The 23,322-nt window shown below is 35.7% G+C and overlaps 1 protein-coding gene across 1 annotated transcript in view; it reads left to right on the forward strand.

Annotated features, from left to right (window-relative positions):
- The window catches only part of LOC132941562 (uncharacterized), a 128,175-nt gene that overhangs the window by 14,640 nt on the left and 90,213 nt on the right, over positions 1-23,322 (forward strand). The window contains exons 3-7 of the mRNA XM_061009668.1: positions 12,956-13,151; positions 20,333-20,437; positions 20,665-20,781; positions 21,602-21,733; positions 22,644-22,759. Of these exons, the coding sequence (XP_060865651.1) occupies positions 12,956-13,151; positions 20,333-20,437; positions 20,665-20,781; positions 21,602-21,733; positions 22,644-22,759 (666 nt within the window). The remainder of the gene's footprint in view (positions 1-12,955; positions 13,152-20,332; positions 20,438-20,664; positions 20,782-21,601; positions 21,734-22,643; positions 22,760-23,322) is intronic.

The raw sequence follows: 23,322 nt of genomic DNA on the forward strand, positions 1-23,322 counted from the left end.
TAAATCGTCTTCCTTTTAGGTTATATTAGCCTAACTTTGTACTCGACTTTCATTTTCGATCAAATATCCAATCATCATAATATCGAAACCGAGGGGAAAGTATTGAAATTACTATTATGCTAGTATTAAATAGTGATTGAAACCGGTTTGAATATTAAAAAAGAAATGATTCACCTATGTACAAAATCTTATTTAATATTTGCACAAATAAGTGATCCCTATATACTCTACATACACCTTGATTTTTCTTACCACTCGGCCATATTGATTCTTCTATACACACATGATCTATTATTATTTTATAATTTTGATTGATCTCGCAAGTCAATACTGATGAATACGAGTAAATCTCATCATAATGTCACCAAGATTACATTTTAAAAGTAATCACGGAAGTACATTTTGAATGGTAGGTAGCGATATTGTGTGTGTGTTTTTATTTTAAATTAATAATAATTTTAATGGAAATTTTACTGATGGAAAGTCACGAAATACAAGTTTGATAATAAAGATTTTTAATTTTGACTGAAGGTCGATGTTAATCACCTGTTTTTCGACGTTCATCGTTAGGCTAAACAATGTGTATTTTAATAAAAGCGTTCTTGAGATATATAGACTGGAAGGTTGTGCATACATTTTACACCATGTTTTCATAATTTTTATAATTTATTTTATCCTTCAAGCAAAAAGGGAGACGGCTCAACAATAGTATTTTATTTCATTATAAAAGTTTGATGTTATAATTGAACACTGCAAATACACGGTTTTCATTATTATCAAAATAAAATGGATATATTATTTATAATGTAATACGTATTAAGTATGCGTAAATACGCTTCTAGCGGTTATTTCCATATATGAATTTCACAGATATTTTTTATGTAGGTAAGTGTTTAAAATGTTTTAAACAAATCTACAACTATTTTTTTTTAGATAAATGTAAATTATTTATGACATAGTAATTTAGGAAAGACAAACCTATTTGCTGTTCACTGACCTGTAATTCGTGGGTAGATCCACCAGACGCCTATACATTAATAATTTACATTTGAGATTTGCATAATTTGTATGATTCATTTTTTCGGTTCTTTTATCTGCGCCAATTCTGTTGTAACATATTATATTGAAATACGTTATGGTTAACACTTAAACCATGACGTATGACATAGAAGCGTTCGGTGAGGTTGAGTATTGTTCGGAGCCGAGGTTTGCTAAACTGTGAATTTGAATGTTATAATTGCATTTTGATATTATTGTTGCATCGATTTTAGTTTACTCAGCCATATTGGTTCTTGACGTAAATGTCTGGACAAAATATCATTGGTCGTACACTGAACCTACAAAAGAGTTATTATTTTTTTATCAATTACCGATAGTTTTAACTTTGATACGTAATACAATATAATATGTGAATACACATTTGGCCTCATAATAATAAAGAATACAATGTTGTATTCATTTCACGTTATCGGTGGTCTATACCATAAAAATATGATCGGATAACCGGAATACGTATAATATTATCTATGTATTGAATCGATATAATGATGAAAAATTAATTTTTCCATAATTTCTTGTATGATATATTGCCGCAGTATATTATTGTATATTTTATATAGACTGCACTGACCATTATCGTGTGCAGTATAAAGCTATAGTCTCCGTGTAGGATATATCGCCAGACAAGCGAAAGGAATAACTGGTTTCCTTCGTCTCGCACTCGGCTCGAGTCGAGATCACCAGTGGAGGTAGGTTCCTTCCTTTATATATTGTTTGAAGAAAACTAGTTTTGTGAGCATAATATCTAAGCTCGTGAATATGGTTTTTCAATGCTCTGCTGCGAATACCATAGAATATTAACGTTTGAACGGGCCGTTTGCAAAATCTATTAGTAGGTATACAAACATATATAACTATTATTTATATCGGTGCGATTTAATCTTTTTATCGATTCTGTATAAACGTACCATATTATATTTTAAAGATTTAATTTCGGTCGATCATTAAAATTTACAACTAGGAAAATATATACTACCTATACCTACTATACAACTATTGAATTATGTGTTGTATTCGACTTTTTTTGTCCTATTACTACCGCGTTACGCTACGCGTTATATCTTATTTATTATTTATTATACATAAAAGGTGTATTTTTTTTTAACTCACGACTCTTATATACAGCGGTCTATCGATGGTCTTTTGAAACTAATTGTATCTAGATGTTGTCACTGCGATTGTTGTTGTGCATACCACATATTATTATTACTATTATTATATAAAGTGCGTACGCGGGTGCACACTGCACATATATACATAATATAATATATATTATATATGTATATTGTATCTACTATATGCACACATTACACACAATATCGAACTTGGTACCGGCTTAAACACGGGGCACGAGCAGTCATTCACCCTTAGGTCGTGATTTCAGGTCTCTAAAGTGCTCTCGGACGATTATATTAATCGTGATCGCATTAAAATCGCCGCGTCGACGGAAACGTAGGTATGTGGACGTTATACGCCGGATCTCGAGATCGGAACACTGCAAACACACACACACACACACACACACACACACACACACAAACACACACACACATATGGAATATAAAGTAAACTAATGTGTATCGTTCGAGAGATAGCCCAAACATAATATAATATAGAGCTATGCATGGACAATCGTCCGTTTGTCGAGCGGGACACCGCGAGTTGGCACAGTGTGCAACAGGCGTGAATAAATCGATTAGTTCGGCGTGAAAACAATATAACTAGTGACGCGCGCGTTACCGTACACTGCACGAGATATACATAATTCGACCGTCAAGTTCAAGGAATAAATTATATATATTTTTTTATACGGGCACGGCATAAGTATATACGGAAGATAATGTTATAGCCACCAAGTTCAAGATTTCCGGCCGGTAGTGTCAGCATGTTTGGAAAAGCGTATGTGGTTGATCAATAATAATCGATTTTAGTCCGGTACACCGCTCTATAATGTGCCATTATGGGTACGTGTTTTGATAGCGGGAAAAGCACGAGTTTTCAATACACGCAAGATTACGTCCATCGAACATACTCGACATGGACGGTATGTCGATATCATATATACATGGGCGTACGGGAAGGAACGGGTTAGCTTCTGCAGCTCCTACATCTCCTTATTTTTTTTACCTCAAAATACAATCTAATTTAATATCGATTGAAATATTATGGACAAATGTATATCTTCAACCACGACTGATATTAAGAATAATAATTTGACAGCGGATTGTGCTACCAAAAATTCTGCCCACCCTCAAGGTCTGCGCTCACCTAGGAAATATTGTAGGTTTGTGTGTACAATTAGCCGTTTTCATTCGTCCAGAGTGCAAATTACTAATTAGTGGAAGTGACTTTACGAATACCGTGCAAGATATACTTGAAAACGGAATGGTGCACTGAATGGAACTCGATTTGATTAGTACGAACCGTTATATTGTCTTCAAGTGCAAAAAACACTAAGAGTCTACTAACTTTATACCCGTAGGTAAATGACATGAGTACATGACGCTCCGGTTTGGTAAATAATATTATTATTCATACCGTCCCGGACTTCAAGTACAGCACGCTGTTAATTTATTCGATTTAAGGGCACACATTTCATCACCTGAGTTAAACGAATATTTAAAAAAAAACACATTGAAGATATTTTTTCTAAAAACCTTGAAAACCACCGTCGGACTACTACGAAATATTCTAAAACATATAAACTCAGCAAAGAATCCGTGTCTAACGACAACCTTTACAGCGAAACGTTCGTGGGCAGCCGTGGTCACTGAAAATAAATAACAGGTTACTACGACGATTATGAACCATTCATCGCGCTTATTATATTAGAACGTGTGATGTGCAGTTTGCGACTTGGCCGCATAATCATCATTATAATCCCAAGTTCGGCAATCTGAGAGTAAATGATGATTTCAAAATAATTCGATTAACTAGGTATACGTTCTCATCGGATCGAATTTTTTGTAATATGATTACTACTAGAAAAAAAATCCGTTGGACGAACAAAAAGAACCTTCGCCCGGAGTACCTACCTATTTATATTATTATTATGATGCGTTTAACTCAACCGCGCATAAAATACATTATTGTAATAATAACGACGTGCATTACTATCCTCACCCAGCGTGCGTTATTTACGTAGTTAATGGTCGCCGGTAATGTATATATTATGTGTATATGATGCGGTAAGTGCCATCTCACACAGAGAAATGATCCTCGGGGGTGCTGCGAGACAATAGAATGCCCCAGTGCTTGTATATCATCCGACGAGACCTTAGTGTAATTATTATATACGTATACGTTGACGTAAAGAAATAGGAAAATAGGCATATGCGTTATATATGTACACAATATGTTATAGGTGCATATACATATCTACCTAATAATATCTTGCGCACGCGCACGTCCACGTCATTATTATGATCGAAAACAAATACCCCGATGGTGATACCTGCCATAGCCTCAAAGTATATAATATATATTATATTATAATATTATAATGATGAGGCGCATTGTATATTCACTGCAGATTGTACACGATGGTCAGTGTAGGTATATGTAGTTTAACGAGTCCACGTCCCTCCCGCCCACAGACGCCTATCCGATTCGTATGTATATAGGTATACGTATAATATGTACAGCGAGGTGTACGTTCGAAAAATTGAATTCGTTCTATAGTGAAAATATTAAATTATGATGATAATAATAATAATATATCGACGCGGTGCAATGGCGTCTGCGGCTGTTAACGTTGATCGATTTAGTCATGCGACACTCTGTATAGGTACGCGTTATACTATAGTATAATATAAAGATTCGGCGGCATTCCTGCGAGCCATTGTACGCGAGACGATAATATAATATTATATTATACTTATAGACTATATACTGCCTATTGTGGGGCGCCTGTTATTTTGTTTGTGTATTTTATTTTCCCATTTCGACGAGTGGCCAATAAATTAACAACCCACACAAAGCCGGAGGTGTAAAGTTCAGAACCGGTTGGGTGGCGATTTTTTTATTTTTTTTTGCACGACGGAAGTCTCTCAACACCGCTTTATACCCGTCGTCGTCGTTATTATATTATATTTGGTATGTTATTGTTGTGCGTTAATGAGATTAATGATTATATGTATACATAAAACATCGACCAGGGTAAGAATAAAATTCGTTTGGTAGTTCATTAACGGACGGCTACCACATTATAAACCTCGCCGTCGTCGTCTTGTCCGAGAATCATTTAAATTAGATACCTAGGTAGTTGTTACTTACTGCAGTACACGCGTGCCAATAATTATTTTTCTCATTCGACTCGCTTCGAAATCATTTCCCTGTATGGAATAATATTCGATAAATCGGTAAAAAATCACCCGAAAACTATACGTACATTCTTGTATTATACTGCAGCTATAGAATCTGACGATTTTGTGGGTTTTTTCTACAAAATAATTATTGAATATTTTTTCATATATTTTAGAGTGTTGGGTTTATAATAATTACGCACGTCTGTTTGTTAACCTTGCAGCGGTGTGTGTAATATAACAATGTAATGTTATTCTTACATCATATGGGTAGGTGCATAAACATTTTTCGGCGATGGCTAAGTGATTTCGTGTAAGACGCCATAAGCATCGCCTTCTTGAGCGCTGCGCACGTCTTATAATAATAATAATATTATCCATGTACACCGATCGACGTTTAATTACGGTGGAAAAAAATTACCACCACAGCGTTCGGAACGCATATATTATAATTATTATCATCATTATCGGGTCTATTAGAGGGTAATCGATATTGTGAACGATATTTTTTACATTCCTACACACACACACACACACACACACACATACACACGACAGACTCTTTAGTGCAGCGGTATGCAGTACTGTGTGTGTACCTGTACTACCTGTTGCATTCGTACAACATACCGCCATACAGCGTATGCTATCGTGGCTCGGAGGAAGATTACTTTGACAACGTGCACCGCCCCCTGTATTTATTTGGTCGTGATATTATGTTTCCAGTTTTTCTTTTCCCCCTTTTGTTCTTAAACACACGATCTACCTAGGGGTATCATACTATTATGCATACATATTATTACACTGTACGCGCGGGATTGTCTTCGTGTGTCAGTTATATATTATTATATTGTATGACGTGTTTACGCAGTCCGCGACCCAGCCGATGTTTGCTCAGGAATAACGATTTTGAACGTTCCTGCGGGGTCGACGAACCCGTCTTCGACAAATTGCAGGCTGCTCCTCTCAAAATACGCGTCCTCCGTGTGCGGACTGCTGCGTAAGTCGCGAGCCGACGATCGGCCCGGAGCACTGTTTCGACTGCACACGTGAGTGAAGCTATAAATTATAATTTTATTTCGTTTATTTTATTACTTTGTTTTTCCTTCTTTATTTTTTTTTTTGGCAAACGTTTTCGTCGACGTTCAAAGTAGTGGTCGCAATGTCCTCACCCAATACTTAATCTTCACACTACAAACATATCATATATCCATATTTATTCTATTTAAAATTATTTGTCGGATCGTGACGATTTGTTTATCTACTCATCTCGTCGGGCGCGGTCTATTCGAGTTCCTCACAGTTCAATACACTTCGTTGAATAATTTAATGTCCCTGCAGTATGACTCAAGATTTATATACTGTTATTCGATGATTTCGTTCATTTTGATTGTGTATATTATTATAATATAGCCAATGAATACACTATGTGAGCCACAATATTTAAAAACTCGGTCCTTACATTGTGAGCACCAGGACTAAGTATACACCAAACTGCACTGCAGAAGCGATAGGGTGTTTTTTTCTTAATAGGTAGGTGCCTACACGATTACGCACATTATTATAGGTATAAAACAATAGCCGAGCATAATATAATTTACTGCGTTCACTAAATTGGTATAAGAGCAACGTGCAGCCTATTAAAGCTTTCCTTCGGCATTCTCAGGTCGATGACGTAAAAAATACCGGTTTCTGCGAGCCATATTGCGGAGTCGCTTGTGATAACTATACGTGCGGTCAGCTTTTTTTTCTTTATTTTTGTTTTTCCGCCCACTAATGCTCACGACCACGGTTCGGCTCATGTGTGGTTGTAAATAAAATAACCGAACGCCACGGATATCTATACATATTTAAATTCACAAATAAATACGCGTCTATACCTGCCTATTTATCGCTCAAATAGACGAATAAAATAATATAATGTACCATTTCTTATACGTCATTATTACCTACGACTACGTATGGGCGTTTATAAAATATAATAAACAATTAAATACAATATTCTACCCATCTGTCGTCTGCTATCGACGAACCTACCCCATTGTCGATACGTATACGGAAGGAAGTCCGTGAAAGACAACAATCGTACATTGTACGCACGGTATAATATACGAATGCACGTCGTAGTGTTTGCGTGCGTGTGTGTGTGTGTGTTTGAGTGTTTGTTTGTGACGTGTGAGTGTGTGAATAATTTCGAAACGTACATTATAGAGTTAGCGCTGGAAACTATTGGGTGCTATAGTAAATAACAATGTAATGATAGTTTATGCCGGACCCAGCCTTATAGACGTAGTCGTGCAGCGCATATATGCACTTTAAAACCACGCGCGTTAGGTTTTTGTTTCCGTCTCTGTATTCAATTAATATGAATCACCGGTGAAAGTGTTTATAGTTATGAATATAAACGCCGGACTGTCCAAAGACCCCCGCGATCCGATAATATATATATGATATTCGGTTAATATACACACCTGCGCAGTATATATACATATTACACCGCGTGATTGAAATGGAAATCGAGTTTATTTATTTTTTAGCAAGACAGAGTTATTAATTTTAACAAAACCCGACGCTGAATCCTCGGAACCCATAAATGGTTTTGAGCGTAATAATGTATAGGTATAACCTTTATAGTTGGAAAATCTGTTCTGTATTATAGTTGATATCAAATTATGATCGTACGATGATGGGTTAAACATGCGTATATTATTAAAATCAAATCTTGTATTTAAAAAAAAAATAATGTTACTGTATAATATTAAAGTAGTATATTTTGAATTTTTTTTTCGTTTAATACTTTGATAGTTATAGTTATATTCAAAGTAAGTACAACACGCATATATATTTGTACATTAAAAAGTGATAAAAAAATGTTTATTAGCATCGAAATCAAGTAATAAAAAATATGTTTTATACACTCCATTAATACCAAAACTTGATTCTACCTAATAATATAAGATTAGGTACTATTTAAATTATAGTAGGTATAGCAATGACGTAAACATAATATTATATAATTTTCTAAAATACTCAACTTTTTTTGTTCTACGATTTAGAGAAGTAGGTATATGAATATAAATACCAAACTAAAAACATCATCTATATTCCATATAACTATAATACATATGGTACTTAATGGTATATCTTATTTTTGTGTTCAATTTATTGTTTGGTCTCATATTTATTTAATTCATTTAAAAAGCAAAAGAATATTGCTGAATCATATTATTATACCTACATATTTTTATCTTCGATCATAAATGTGTTTCAACTCTAAATTATCAAAAATGAACCGAATATAATATGTGTGATGTACTTCTATATGTATCAAAAACCATAAAATAATCTTTATGTTATTCTGGAGTAACAGCGGTTTTTTTTGTGATGTTATCGATCCTACAAATTTACAGTACAGATGTCATAAATCGAGTGATCGATTTATACGAAAATTGTTAACAGAAAAAAAGGTCGTAAAAGAACTGTAATTGTAACTGATGGAATCGATTTGTCGGGATCCCCGTGGTGATCACTGGCCATTTGGTGATTTTTATCACGCGAACCAGAGAGAATACCTATATCAATACGTGCGCGCCTTTTGACTCTGGGAAAAGTCAACAACGCGTCGTTCTCAACGCGCATTATCGCGTCGAATTTGATATACGTCGCCGGGCATAATATATTATGGCGCAGTACCTACAAGAGTAATAACAAAACGAAATAATAACAATAATAATAATAATAATAATAATAAAAACTATTTAAAGATCGCCTGGACACAATAGCGATGTTAGTTCCACTCGTGGACGTTATATGTGACGCAACAAACGCGGGGACTGCTGCAATATCAAGGGCGTGATCGATTTTTACGGCGGTGCACGCGTTCGCGTCCTTCCCGCGATTTATAATGTAATCGTATTATAGAAGCGATCGCGGTGTGGATCCGCGTGTAACGAATTATAGAAGGAAAAAACCCTCGTAAAGCGCGAAAAAGAAAGAATAATACACATCGCAACACTATAATATTATACTCTGCAACTGTTGTGATTAACGCGTCGATCTTCCGGACTGTCCAAATCGGGACGGACGAGAGGGTTCACTTTCGCTCGTCCGTATTTGGCAAAACGGGTCACATTGCTACACACACACACACACACACACACACACACGAGACCGACACACGCTGTCGTTTTTCGAGTATGGGAATTATTTTTCATATACGTCATAATCGCGCGCACGTAACGCGATCCATAATAGCGTTAATCGTTATTGTTTCACCAACGGGACAAACATAATAATAAATAATATCGGCAGCAGCTTTCCACGTGGTCCGACATGAAACGACCGAGAAAAGGAAGATTATAGTACGCATTATACGCCGCACTTGTCTTTGCTGCAGACTGCAGTCACACGCGCGTCGTCTTAATTTCTCTTTTCGGTCGTCGTCGCGACAACACCGCCGCCGTGTTACACAACCGCGATTTATACGTTGGATTTTGGCCTTGAATATCGTAAGTTTCGTTGTAATATTCGGATCCTACGTACGATATATATCTAGAGCATACATTATAATATGGTATATATATATCGCACCGAGCCACAATGCACCACATTTCCACTGTGCATTATAATGTATATTATATTGTCTTTCTATCTGTGTGTGTGTGTGTGTGTGTGTGTGTCAGTCTTTCGTCTGCAGCACTATACAGATACGGAGAAATATATAATCGTCGGTGGTAACGCGTTTTCACCATGTGACATTCACCCAGAAATTTTGAAATTATGTAACCTGCAGCAGACGGCGCGGTGGCGTCTTCGTGGGTGCATACTAATGTATTCTTCGAACTATACTCGCGCAGCCAATACCGGCGCGAGCGCACTCACGTATATATGTGTGTGTGTGTGTACATATGCGAAACACTCGAAATAATAATGTTATTATTACGTCCTTGGGCCGACTCGAGTTCCCATATAAGGGTAAGCTATAGCGGTTTCTCCGGTAACCCACGCCATGCCGGAGCGGACGACCTCATGATAATATTTCGTAATGTTGCATGAGAATATAATCGTACCGAACCCGCAAAGATTCCGTACGAAAGCTGTTGTGGATTCGATGAACACTGGTGAAATCACACAATTATAGGTTTTATAGTCGAAAATAGACGAAGGCGTCTGAAAAGGAATCATCTCATACACGGTGCCAGTTATATTATATTGGACGTGCGTTTAAGTCTCCGAATCTCATAAATCAGAATAATATATATTATCTAATATGTGTGAGGTGCTCTCGGAAATCTATACATATTAAGAAGGTGTACCATAATATATCTATATATTATTGTATGTGCCCACGGAAAAACTAGGTATAGCATCGTCGTGGCTTTACGTTACGGTACAGTCACGGGAAATCTTCTTACACATAACTATTGCGACACGAAATTCCAAAATCGGAAACAATATAATCGATCAGTACACCTGGTCGCTGGTGCATTGCCCATTAACGGTCAGAGCCCAGTGCCCTCGGTAATTCTTTTTTTCTCCGGTGTTTCCTGCATGCTATAGCTGTAAGTACATATATAGTCCAGACGGACAGTGCTTGGTCATCGCTATGACCATCATGGTTATCTGACAAAAAGTACTGGTTGATGTCTTTTTTTACGACCGTGGTGGGCCGATCAGGCTAATAAAAAAAGTAATGTATAACGGTCACAATACGAATCACGGTGTAAGAATTCACTTACAGTTCCATTCAGTAATTTAATTCAATAGAAACTAATTTTTTCCATCGGAAGCGGCCAAAGACATTCGTCTTCTGTTTCGATTTATTTTATTTTTTAACGGTCTACAACGCTTATACTGTATGCGATGAATAGTGATCGATTGTTTCCACTATACACTTTGAGATTAAAATATTGACATTTTCTCTGAAAGTGACGAGTACCTATGATAGATAACTTCAGAAGTCTGATTTGTTGTGTTGAGTTAAGTGTATAAAGTGTACGCACTATTAATATATGTTGTTTGTTTGTATTTCTTATTATTTTATAACCGGTTAAATAAACAATTTGATGGTTGAAAATCACGTAGACAGGAGGTAGTAGCTAGGTGGGACCTAAAATCAATAGATAATAATATAGTACTACAAATAAAATTTGAGAATATGATTATTCATATACACAATGTAAATACTATACAGAGATGTAGGTATATATTATTTTAGGTTTACACGCGTGGATAAGACCGTGATACTGCCATTTAATTGAATGCGCATAATTTGCGTGAATATAATTTGGGGATAAAAAGAAACAGAAAACGCAGTAGAGTCATGGCGGGTAACCTAAGGTTAAGGGCATAGGAGTCTCGGATGGCTTCTCGGAAGTCATAACCTTGTAGTTAAAAGGAAGACGATATAACGACATCAGCTCAGATAATGGCTACTGCGTGAACCTAAACGAAACCAACAAACCATGCAATTGTTGATGGAGCGTTACGTTTTGGTCTGTACATCGTTGTTGATCTGCTGTTCTGAAAATTGACATTTTTCATAATAGACAAAACAAACCAACAGTACCCTATACATGAAAATCGGAAAAAAAAATTAATATTTAGTTAATCATTCATTATAATATGTAATGTACTTATTAATTATTATAATAGTTTACTGAAAAACGAAAATGTTCACATGACTATATTATAAATATACATTTCCAGCAATATAACTAAAATATTAAAACATAATAATTACTATATCTGTATTAAAATAAATTTGTATGTAATAAATTAACTTATAAAATAAACTATTTTATAAAAATCAATAATCAAACATCAACAAGTTTGTAATATATATAAACAGTTTATAATATGTTTATATTTAAAAATAATATTATTTCGATTTTACTTTTATAATACGATTTATTATTGTCACATTATAAGTTTTCGCCTTTTCGGTAGTTAGAGCAAGCTATATGGGAGCGTCAATGTTACACTTAGATATTATATTATTATTTTAAACTTCATTGAATAGCATATTATTCAAACTACTACAAATCTCAGGGTTAACAGCGCCACATGATATCTTTTTGAATTGAAATATAGGGCACGTTATAGTCTTAGGCGATAATTATAACTAGTATTAAAAAATGATCATCAATAGTGACTATAGTAAGCCAGTTATATTAATACAGTTAATTATCCGAATAGCTGTATGCATAATATACAGCAAGGTATACACATTCAAATAATAAAAGTCCGCTGCAAGGTAAATATTATTTATAAAGATATTTCCTTCCGTTCAATTACTCATTTCATAAATTCATGTGAATTGAATGCGTCTATACGGCACACTATGAACCTACTATATATAGCACAATAATAGTTTCGTAATAACTCGTAGTTGATATTTTAAAAATTATTTATATAGTTATGTTTGGGCCGTATAAATAGAAAAATCCGTATGACTAAACCAATGACTTTTACTAGGATGTTTGAATTTTAAAAATGTATAAATGTTTCGATATTTCAATAACTTCTGTTATGACCGACTACAATATTTTAAAAAAAGTACACGTTAACTAATGTTTTGAATTTTTTTACTACAGGTAAATGCTCAAGGCGGAATTGGATTTGGAATAAAAAGAGAGATATTCTTTTTGAACTTGGAAGACGGATACTTTGGATGTCAAGTGAACGAGTCTACGACGGTATTGCAGTTGTATGAGCTTTCCAGGCTATGCGATGGCAAACAAGACTGTTACAAAGGGTCCGATGAACTGAGACGAGAACTCAAGTGCACGAGTAAGTCAAAAGTTGTTTTATTTCGTTGTTTTTATAATAATTTTTATTTAACAATTGACTAGTTAACAATAAGGCAAAAATTACGAATCTATACCTATGCGTAGGTGAAACCGGATATTTTTTAATCAGTATTCGATATTATTTTTCGTTACTCAGCTATAGTGCCTGCGGAGATACACTTTACATATTATTACTTTTAACGCGTTTGCGTTTTTAACCGCAAGTCAATTTCGTCGTTTCAGTCGCTATTATATTATACTGTATAGTATCGATCGCGTATAGCAAATTAAAAACCTTGGAGATATCGAGTCGGTGCTCTCGAGATCTATAACTTTCACGACCCTCGACATGCAACCACTGCAGTGCAGTCTACAAATATTGTAACACACGCGACTTACGGGCGACGGTCTTTCTTTCGACACTGGCGCTCATAAATATCCACTACACGGACTATATTGGCCATAATACAAAATATAACTGCTGCAGTAATACATAATAGGTATTCATATTTATGATATTATTATGTATATGTGTAGGAATCACGAATCAACCACGCGCGTAATGTCCGATAAAGTTGATCATAATATTTTCTTTCTTTCTTATTGTCGCAATCGCCCGTAATCGTTATGACTTATGAGCCAAGTGCTCGAGCAGAAATGGAAAACTATACGACCAGCATGCATCGAAACCGTATCATTAATAAATAATGTGGTTTTTACAACCGACCGCGTGCGATTTTAAACCTCTTAAGTAGGTATACGTAATGAGTATTCAAAGAGGCAAAAGTGTACCTACGTAGTATTTTACTATTTTATTTCGTTCGAGTGTAGGTACACTAAGCGGGCCGAGGATCGAATGTGTGTAGTGGATTTAGCCATTTTTCAGACTTTTCGGTGAAACAAAAAAAACGTACACTGACTTCCGGTTACACATATGACGTACCCATGTCAATACCTTCATAATAATATGCGATAAACGCACTCTATTGTTTTACACTCGAAGCGGTTAAATCGTCAAATCCGTCCGATCGTACGTGCTGTGTGCAGTCGTCGGTATAATATAATATTATAATACGAGTTATACCACCTACCCGGTACCTATATTATATTACATAATATTAAATATTAATAATAATTAATACGATATGAAATAAATATAATACACGTGCGGTCACTGCAACAGGTACACGCGTATTATACCTAAACATTACTGCACCACGCCACAGCGTCGTCCGCGGCGTAGGAGAAAAAAAAAGCACCGGGCCGAGTCAACCTGCAGTGCAGTGCGGCACAATATAAGTATATTGTATACTTGCAGCGTACTTGCCTCCTATGTATACATATTATTATTATGTGTACGTCGGACACACAATACGTACGTAATAATAATATATAATGGCGGGTTGTTGATGTATAATATGCATGTGCGCACACCTACCCGAAACGGCCGTCGTCGTATTCGTCATCACACCGCCGCCGCTGTAGCCGTCGTCGTCGGGGACGTGCCGTGGGTCTTTTAATAATCAGCCGGCTGCAGCACGCTGTTTGAATAATCAAACGCCGCCCGTACGCGAGTGTGTAAAATAATGGAGAAAAAATGACGTGTCGACGTAACACCGCGTGAAATAAAACAGGATTAATCGTACGCCATACCATCATTGGTGGTCGGCGACTCGAGATCTTGAATTAAAAAAGGAAAATTTCCTTTTTTAATGCAACTAGACCTGTGCGTGTGTTGTCATCATCGCGATAATACGCGTCGTACATTATTTCATAAACATTTACGCGAGCTTATCGAGTTTCCGGTGATACCTATACCTTTGCAGGCGTTCGGACAATAATATTGTAGACGGTACTGTGCTGAAAATACTAAACGCTGAAGATAACAGATCCAATAATAATATTTATTACATTTTTTTAAATTTAATTTGCTCGATGCTAACGGACAACGGTGCTATAATCATTATCAGAATTAGAATTTCGGTCGAGCCTTAACGCTCCAACAAAGTTCTTCGACCACAAAATATATTATAAGTATATTTTGTAACCCGCTCCGACACCGACAAACGCCACTTTATCAAAAAACGACATATAACAAATGATCAGTTACAAAAACATAAATTCGTACACTGATTTAATGAACCGTTTTTAAATATAATATCGCATGATATTTGATACACGATATTGATAATAATATGCATAGAAACGAATCGCATGGTGAAATTCAAATGTAATTTATACATATTATAAACAAATAACTAATAATAATTAATATTCACTATTTACTCGTATTTCAGTATATCTACCTATTTTGTCATACACACAATAATTACAATTTACAAGTCATGTTTCCATAATAGCTACATATAGGTAGTACATTACAGTGTTTAAGTAGTGGAACATTTTTTCGAACATTTGAATATTGAGTAATAATAATAATATCTAATATTCGTAAACGGAGGAGAGGTTATTTTCCATATCGGTACCTATAAATTGTTCTTATACAATCAATAATGCTTGTATTATGATACGCGAATAGTAAACATATATCATGAAAAAAAGTTTGTTCGCTAAAATGTCGACTGGACCACTACTCAGTTACAAAACCCATAATATGATACGGCGTTCCGCAAAATGAGAGTAAAAATCGATTTGTCATTGAAATCGAGGAAAAAAATTGAAAAAAATAAATACGCGTTTTGCGACCATGACAGTGTACCTATACCGTTCCGTTTAAAGACGGCGGATATCGCGCCCACCGCACAGGAAAAACGACACACGACAACGTTTTAGTATAATAAATAATAAACATATCGGTATTACATGTGTACAAAGAAACCGCGAGTTGTCTCTACCGGGTCGAAAAATACACTACTCGAACTGATATAATGATAGTACCGCCATTTAACCGCATCATAATATAATATATTATGTATGCACAGGTATGCTGCAGATTTTTATATTTACGCGACTTTAATGAACGATTTCGCATCATATTATGCGACGAGTTATAACGCTGTTCTTCGTGACTTCTAAATAAAAAAAAACCACCACAAACGGACTAGCGTGCCTATAAAGTTACCACTTATATATTTTACTCGGATCGTAATCAATATAATATATAGCATACCCTATACATAGTATAATTTACTATGATATTATATACCTATAGGTGGTACTTGTATGATATTATGCTGTATTGTAGTGAATAAAAACATTCGTTTTTCAACATTTTTTCGATCCGTCCGATCTTCAGATGCTCTCAGATGTGTCTCGAGGGATGTCATCGTCCGTAAGGCCCTATGGCTGCAATGTACCACCCACAATACACGTAATCTGTTTCAATTGTTGTTATTATAGTAAGTTACATTAACAGACAAACAACGCCGACAATAATGACAAGATAGGGATAACCGCCCCCAAACATTATGAAAGATGTCGAAGTAATTTTTTCTACTCACCGCTCTAATGTTTCTTTACAGGTAATTTTTATTGTTAAAAATCCAACCCCATACGGTATTTCTTTCCGACTTCCATTTAATTATCCCACGAGGACCTTCCACGTTTTTAAATACGGGTTACATACATATTAAATTATTATTATTATTATTGTTATATTTCGGTAAAACTAGAATATGATATACAGTAACACGAACATGGCCGCTGCAGAGCAATGTGCATCGTAATAATAATTTTACTCGAATAATTCACGGTTACACACGCGGCGTACAACATTGTGTTTGTTCGTACACACACGAGAAAAAAATTATGTACAGGTACATAATATAATAATATATACAATTTCTGTATTGTCACAGCTCGTAGATGATGATATTTATCGTATATACAAAACGTAATTTGCATAACGCGGTTCAATGTTGAGTGTTGACAGATCACTTAAGTGGGTAAATCGAATTTGTTACGTTATTATGGACCCGTAACGATATTAATTTTCAAGATAATAATAATAATAATAATAATAAAAACGATGGTGCAGGTTGTTACATATTATAAGGAAAAAAGTATGAAATATTGAAAATAAATATTGTCGTCGAACGAATATAATTCTCTTTCCGGTTCATCATCTCAGCGGGAAAAATAAGTACTTACCTATAATAACATAATATCCTTCGATTATGTCAATATATTATTATAGTCACAGCAAAAATCTTTAAACCTGCGTGGTGGGTATTAATTTTATTGTCACTTAACTATAACAAATACATATAAAACTACAGATATTCGACAATAATATATGATTATTATATTATAAAATAGCGTGATATGACGGAAATATCTTTTATATGAACTCTGTCAGTAGTCAGTACCGTTAAGTTTTGTGAAAAATAACAAAATTAATGTTTCGGTATTGGATGCTCTTATCTATATATATATTCTATCACGCAACACGTGGTGACAAAAACAACTTAAAGCGGGAACAGTGATAAACAGTCGTGATTAAAAGTGAGTTGAGACAAAATTATAAAACGTTGCTACAGTGAGCCGCAAAGAATCATTCTGAAAACCAATACGGAAGATTTGATATATTATTTAGATTATAGATCACACAAATTCCAATAACTAATAAGTAAATATACCAGATTTAGTCTCAAGTACATTTCAGTTGTTCGCATCCACGATAGCGTGAATATAATATTATGCTGTTTTAAAATGTGACAATATATATCGCACCAAGTATTTATAATAATATTATGCATAGCATATCACGCACAAGAATATATTATTATCTTCGATTCGGAAATCGCTAATTTTTTGTCTCTAGCACACCGTTAAGAGTCGCGTGCCACGATCAATTAACGCACGTAAAACGTTAAGGCCAAGGCCCTATAATAATAGACGGTCATAGGTATAGCTCGCTGACCGTTGTCATCCCGCGCCGACGAAATCTATTCGTTCGCACGTACCCACGACAATAATATATTATATTATTATACCTTATTCCTCTATATTAGGTATATCGTATATATATTACATTATATTACTTACATGTGCGAGATGTGTATGCGAAACGGAAGTTACGTAGGTGAAACGACGTAATGATAATAATAATAACAACAGGTAGTATTGATATGCGAGCAAGCAACACGCCAACGGAACTCGGGCCGGTAAACGCCTGTCCGTGCGGTTTTTTTTATTCCTCCAAATTCCCGTTGGCCGACCGATGACGAACTGCACTGCAGTCTTCGGGGAGAGGTCATCGACGTATAACATCTTCTTCACTTCGCGCCCGCTCGCACATTTAAGTCAGTCGAGTGTGCATAGGTATTTTAATTATTACCGTCGCGTTATGTTTATAACGCTGCGGATACGTAATATTATTATAATAACATAATAATATTCAAATATAGGTGAAAAACGATGCGATGATGATATTATTATATTCGTCCCGCGAGATTGCAGGTCGACCGAACGCAGTAATGTGCATAATTTCGTACCCGCGTGCTCGGTGCGTTTCCATTAAGCGGAGATCGGTCACGAATTTTTTTCCAAGCGTATAAAACAACACACAAATGTCCGGGCAAGATCGGATTCGACGGGGCCGTTAATTGTGCACCGACGCTGAAACTCGAAAGAGCATAATATAATATAATATATTTTCCAACATCCAGCAGAATATTATCCGCAATGGGAAAATAAAAATAAATAATAAATCGTGCGCTCCGAAGAATGTTATAGTATATTATATATAGGTACCCACTTGTGTGCCTATACGGTTTATATATATAGGCAGGTATAATAATAATATAATATATAATATATAATAATATTATATTATATAGTGACCGTTGGGTGAACGACCTTAAAATAACCAATGCCGCTGCTATGTCGCTTTGATTCACTTTTCTTCCACGCGTCGCACTATGTAATAATTGGGAGTCCATTTAGAGCATCCGTTTCTTTCTGCAGCGTACCCGCGTGTGAGTGTGTTTATTTTGCGGCGCTCGTATTATTATTATTATTATTATTGCTCCATAACTGTAAAGCGTCTTTGTTTTTTACCCGGCTATTTGGCAGCGTATATAATACATATATATATCTAATATAATATATATAATATTAAAAAAAAAAAATTAATATATAATAATATGTAACGCGTAGCAGAATGTACCTACGTTTTCCGTTGTTTTGTGTTCCTCGCACGAAGGCTCATGAGAATCATCGTTATTATTTTCCGCAAATACCGGAGGCCCATAAACTGCTATTACGCACAAACAACAATATATTATATGTTATTTATACGCAGGACGTATAATTTGAAATTCCAAACAGTACATTTGTATTTTAATAAGTACACACATTCGTGCAATATAGACGCAATAAAGTGATTCAAACGTGGTGTTTACGAATTTTTTTTTAAAGAATATACCTATACGTGGTACACAAATACCTATAATTTTAAAGTTGTAGAACTGTGGAAGATGGAAAAAAATTCAAAAGTAATAATAGCTTAATATTCTTCATAGAAATGTTCGATGTCAGGTATGATAATTTTTATTTGGCAGTTGCTGACACCAGTGTTAGAAATACTTTCTTCCAAGGCCACCAAGAAAATTGAATAAAATTAATTTTAATTAGATGAAACGTATCTGCACACTGCAGTGCTGCTGCAGACTGTGCCAAAAACCAGAATTACGGGATCTTTACTCGTCTTATTGTAAACTGCAAGTAACACAATACCTACATAAGAGAACAAATTTCATTACGTGATGACATTTGATATCTTCCGAAAATCGTTTGTTTTTTCGCATTCAAGTCGTTATCTTCCGGATCGGCATAATATAGGAATCGAACGAAAACAATTATAACACGGCGGCTACGTCTGCTTAAATCGAAGGCTGCGGGTGACAATAATGGTGTTTATGGCTTTGTGCACACTGTCGCACGAACACACAATATAATATACATTCGGAATAACTATTTATATATATAACATGTATGGTATATACTTACCACGAAAGCTGACCTGCAGCGTGAATGTGCATCGACGTATTTATATTACATTCGATCTTCGATTATTTTTATGCGCGCGCGTACACCTCTATATGTACACCTCATATACGCCTATAATATGGCCGTAATAATAATACGACCGTATTGCTGCGGCCTTCGGACAAACGATTTACATTTTAAAATAACCTGCGACGTTTACTATTGTTTCAGACGACTGCGAGGCTAAAGAAGGAACGCCCTGTCAGAACGGCGCGTGTCTCGACTCCCTTTGCCATTGTAACGACGGATACGGTGGATGTTCGTGTCAAGTGCCAGGTATGCATATAATACACATATACCATTACTATTATACCATAACGATGCGTATATACGGTATAATAATATTCTCAGCCCGTAACCGGCCGACCGGGCGATTGCGGAAATGTGTCCTCCGGACGTCTCTTGAAACGGCGTTCGACGGACACGTCTTATTGCCCATCGCATGACGTCCGAGCAGTGATAATAATAATGTTATTAAATATAATGTGCGTTATTGTTTACAGACGAGAACGAATGCAAGTACAGGCCGTGCGACGTGTTCGCCCACTGCACCAACTCGCTGGGCAGCTTCACGTGTTCCTGTTTTCCAGGATACGTCGGCGACGGGTTTCACTGCCAAGGTATGAGATATTGTTATTATGTACTCCTCGAAAATCGTTTATCGAGCCCCCGTAATAATATAATACGATAATGTACGCACGCGTACAAGTACTCTCGCACGTAATCACGGCGCCGTGTACAATAATTATATATATACACCAGATACCTATATATATATATACCAGATACCAGATATATATATCAGATATCTATATATATCGTATAATTTACACGAAGCCGTGATCCGGCAATATCCGCGGCCCCAGTTAGGTTCTCGCGGATCGCGGTGTAAATGGCATCGACCTTGCTGCCCGGGCTGTTTATCCATTCCGCCGGCCGCCGCCGTCTCCCAGTCCGTTGTTATAATATTGTGTATACATAAATACATAATATAACACTGCAGATATACCGTTACATTTCAAGACTGGCGAAACCGGATTATTATTATTATTATTATTATGATTTTTCCTAGACCCCGTGTTCCAGTAGCTTTTTTATCCACTCATTGTTATTCATTATGTATAATATATTATATTATACTAGCTGTAATAATTTTTTCGGAACCACCGACACCGACTTCGTATAATATTATCGTAACGCTTGCGCGCTCTTCAATGTTTACGAAGCCGTTTTCTACAACAATAACATAATATTGTATATATGCTATCAAAAAGTAGACGTTCAAAGTCTTAACGTCAAGTCGGACCTACCCAGAATCAAAGCAGGAAAATATTTTATACTCTTCGTCGGAGTCGACGAGAACCACCCAACCCCGAGCTCAATAATAATCAGCTAAGACATAATATATTCAAATTGTACGTTTGATTTGAATTCGTATAGATATCAACGAATGCGAGGATCCAGCCATCGCTAGTAGATGCGTACAGAACGCCGAATGCTGTAACTTGCCGTCTCATTTCTTGTGCAAATGCAAGCCCGGATACGTCGGCGACGGCGAAGTCGAGTGCAAAGGTAAGTCGTTTACGACGTACTGTCGTTTTTGATGGGTATACGTTTGACGTATAGGTACGGTGTCACGTGTATGGGTATAATTTACGCCACGGGTTTAGGCCAATCATTCGAAACAATATTTCGCTATTGTCAAAACATTCGGAACGGACCTGACAACCGAAAAATTACAAAACAGTCGTCGACCTTGCTGTCGTTTCCCATCAATCACAAGGAATTCAACGACCGATATGAAAAGAACAGGACAATCGTATTGTCGGTTAACGTTCCTATAATAATATTCCTCGTGGGTGCTGTTAGCGTGTCTAAATTTTTCCGCGATAGTTCCGATTCATTAATGTCTACACCTCGCAAATCCGGCGGTACCTCAGCATCAACACCAATCCGTGTCATTTCTTATTTACTTTGAATTGATGTGTTTACCTTTTACTCTATTCCGTATTCTTATATATGGATCTCACGACAATATTTGAATATTATTATTGTATACGATATCGTGGGATGATTTATCGATAATACAAATAATTTGTATTGATTATCAAAACAAAAACAAATTCATATGCATAATATTTTGCATGCCTATACAATATAATCTCATTACTATATGACTGGCTATATAAACACTAAATCCGACAAGTACATTTGCGTCGATTGGATGAACGATATGAATTCACACTTGTACTTCAATACTTGAATACATATCGTAATATACTTCAATGATCACTATTTCCAATGTCGTTTTCCTATAATATAGTTTCATGATATTGCTGCAGAAACGCCACGTGGTATGCAAACCGTCTGCAGCGCAACAACACAATACCTACGTTATAATATTTTATTATTATAATAATAATATGACCTTTACACGTACATTTAAAACCCTCGTGCTATTAATAACGTTATCATTTTGCAGACATCGACGAGTGTTTGAGACCGGACGCTTGCGGCAACAACGCGATTTGCAGGAACACGCCAGGAAACTACACGTGCGACTGTCAACCAGGATTTGTGGGCAACCCGTACGACGGGGTAATTATATATTCAAATATTATTATTATATTATAATCAGCTAATACACTTAGTAATTTGCCGCACAGTTCAACGGACCCGCACGCCATAAGTCTGTTATAATATTATGTATTTTATAATAACCGTCTCGTTATTGAAACATATTAATATTATTAAGTTTTCGTGACGTACAACAATCTGATTGATGAAAGAAGTGTTTAAAAAAAAAAATCTGTTTACACGAACTCGTGCCAAATTTGTTGTTTTTATTTCACTCCATTACTCTAGTGGTAACGAGTTTTTTTTAATCAATTCGCATACTCCTTCCATGCAACGTTAACGGTGAAAAATTATAAGGCACAGCTTGCACTACAACAACTATAAATCTAATTATTACACGATTATCGATCACACATATATCATAGCCTACGTAGTGCGGTAATAATAATTATTACTTCTTCAATGGCGGTTCTCTTATATTTAACGTCTGCTGCTGCAGTAACGTATAGGTGATGTCACTATTTTTATTATCTTGACATCGTCGATTTAGTCGCGGAACGTAATAGCAGATATTACATACGCAA

This window comes from Metopolophium dirhodum, chromosome 3, assembly GCF_019925205.1.
Source record: "Metopolophium dirhodum isolate CAU chromosome 3, ASM1992520v1, whole genome shotgun sequence".
In the NCBI taxonomy this organism is placed as follows: domain Eukaryota; kingdom Metazoa; phylum Arthropoda; class Insecta; order Hemiptera; family Aphididae; genus Metopolophium; species Metopolophium dirhodum.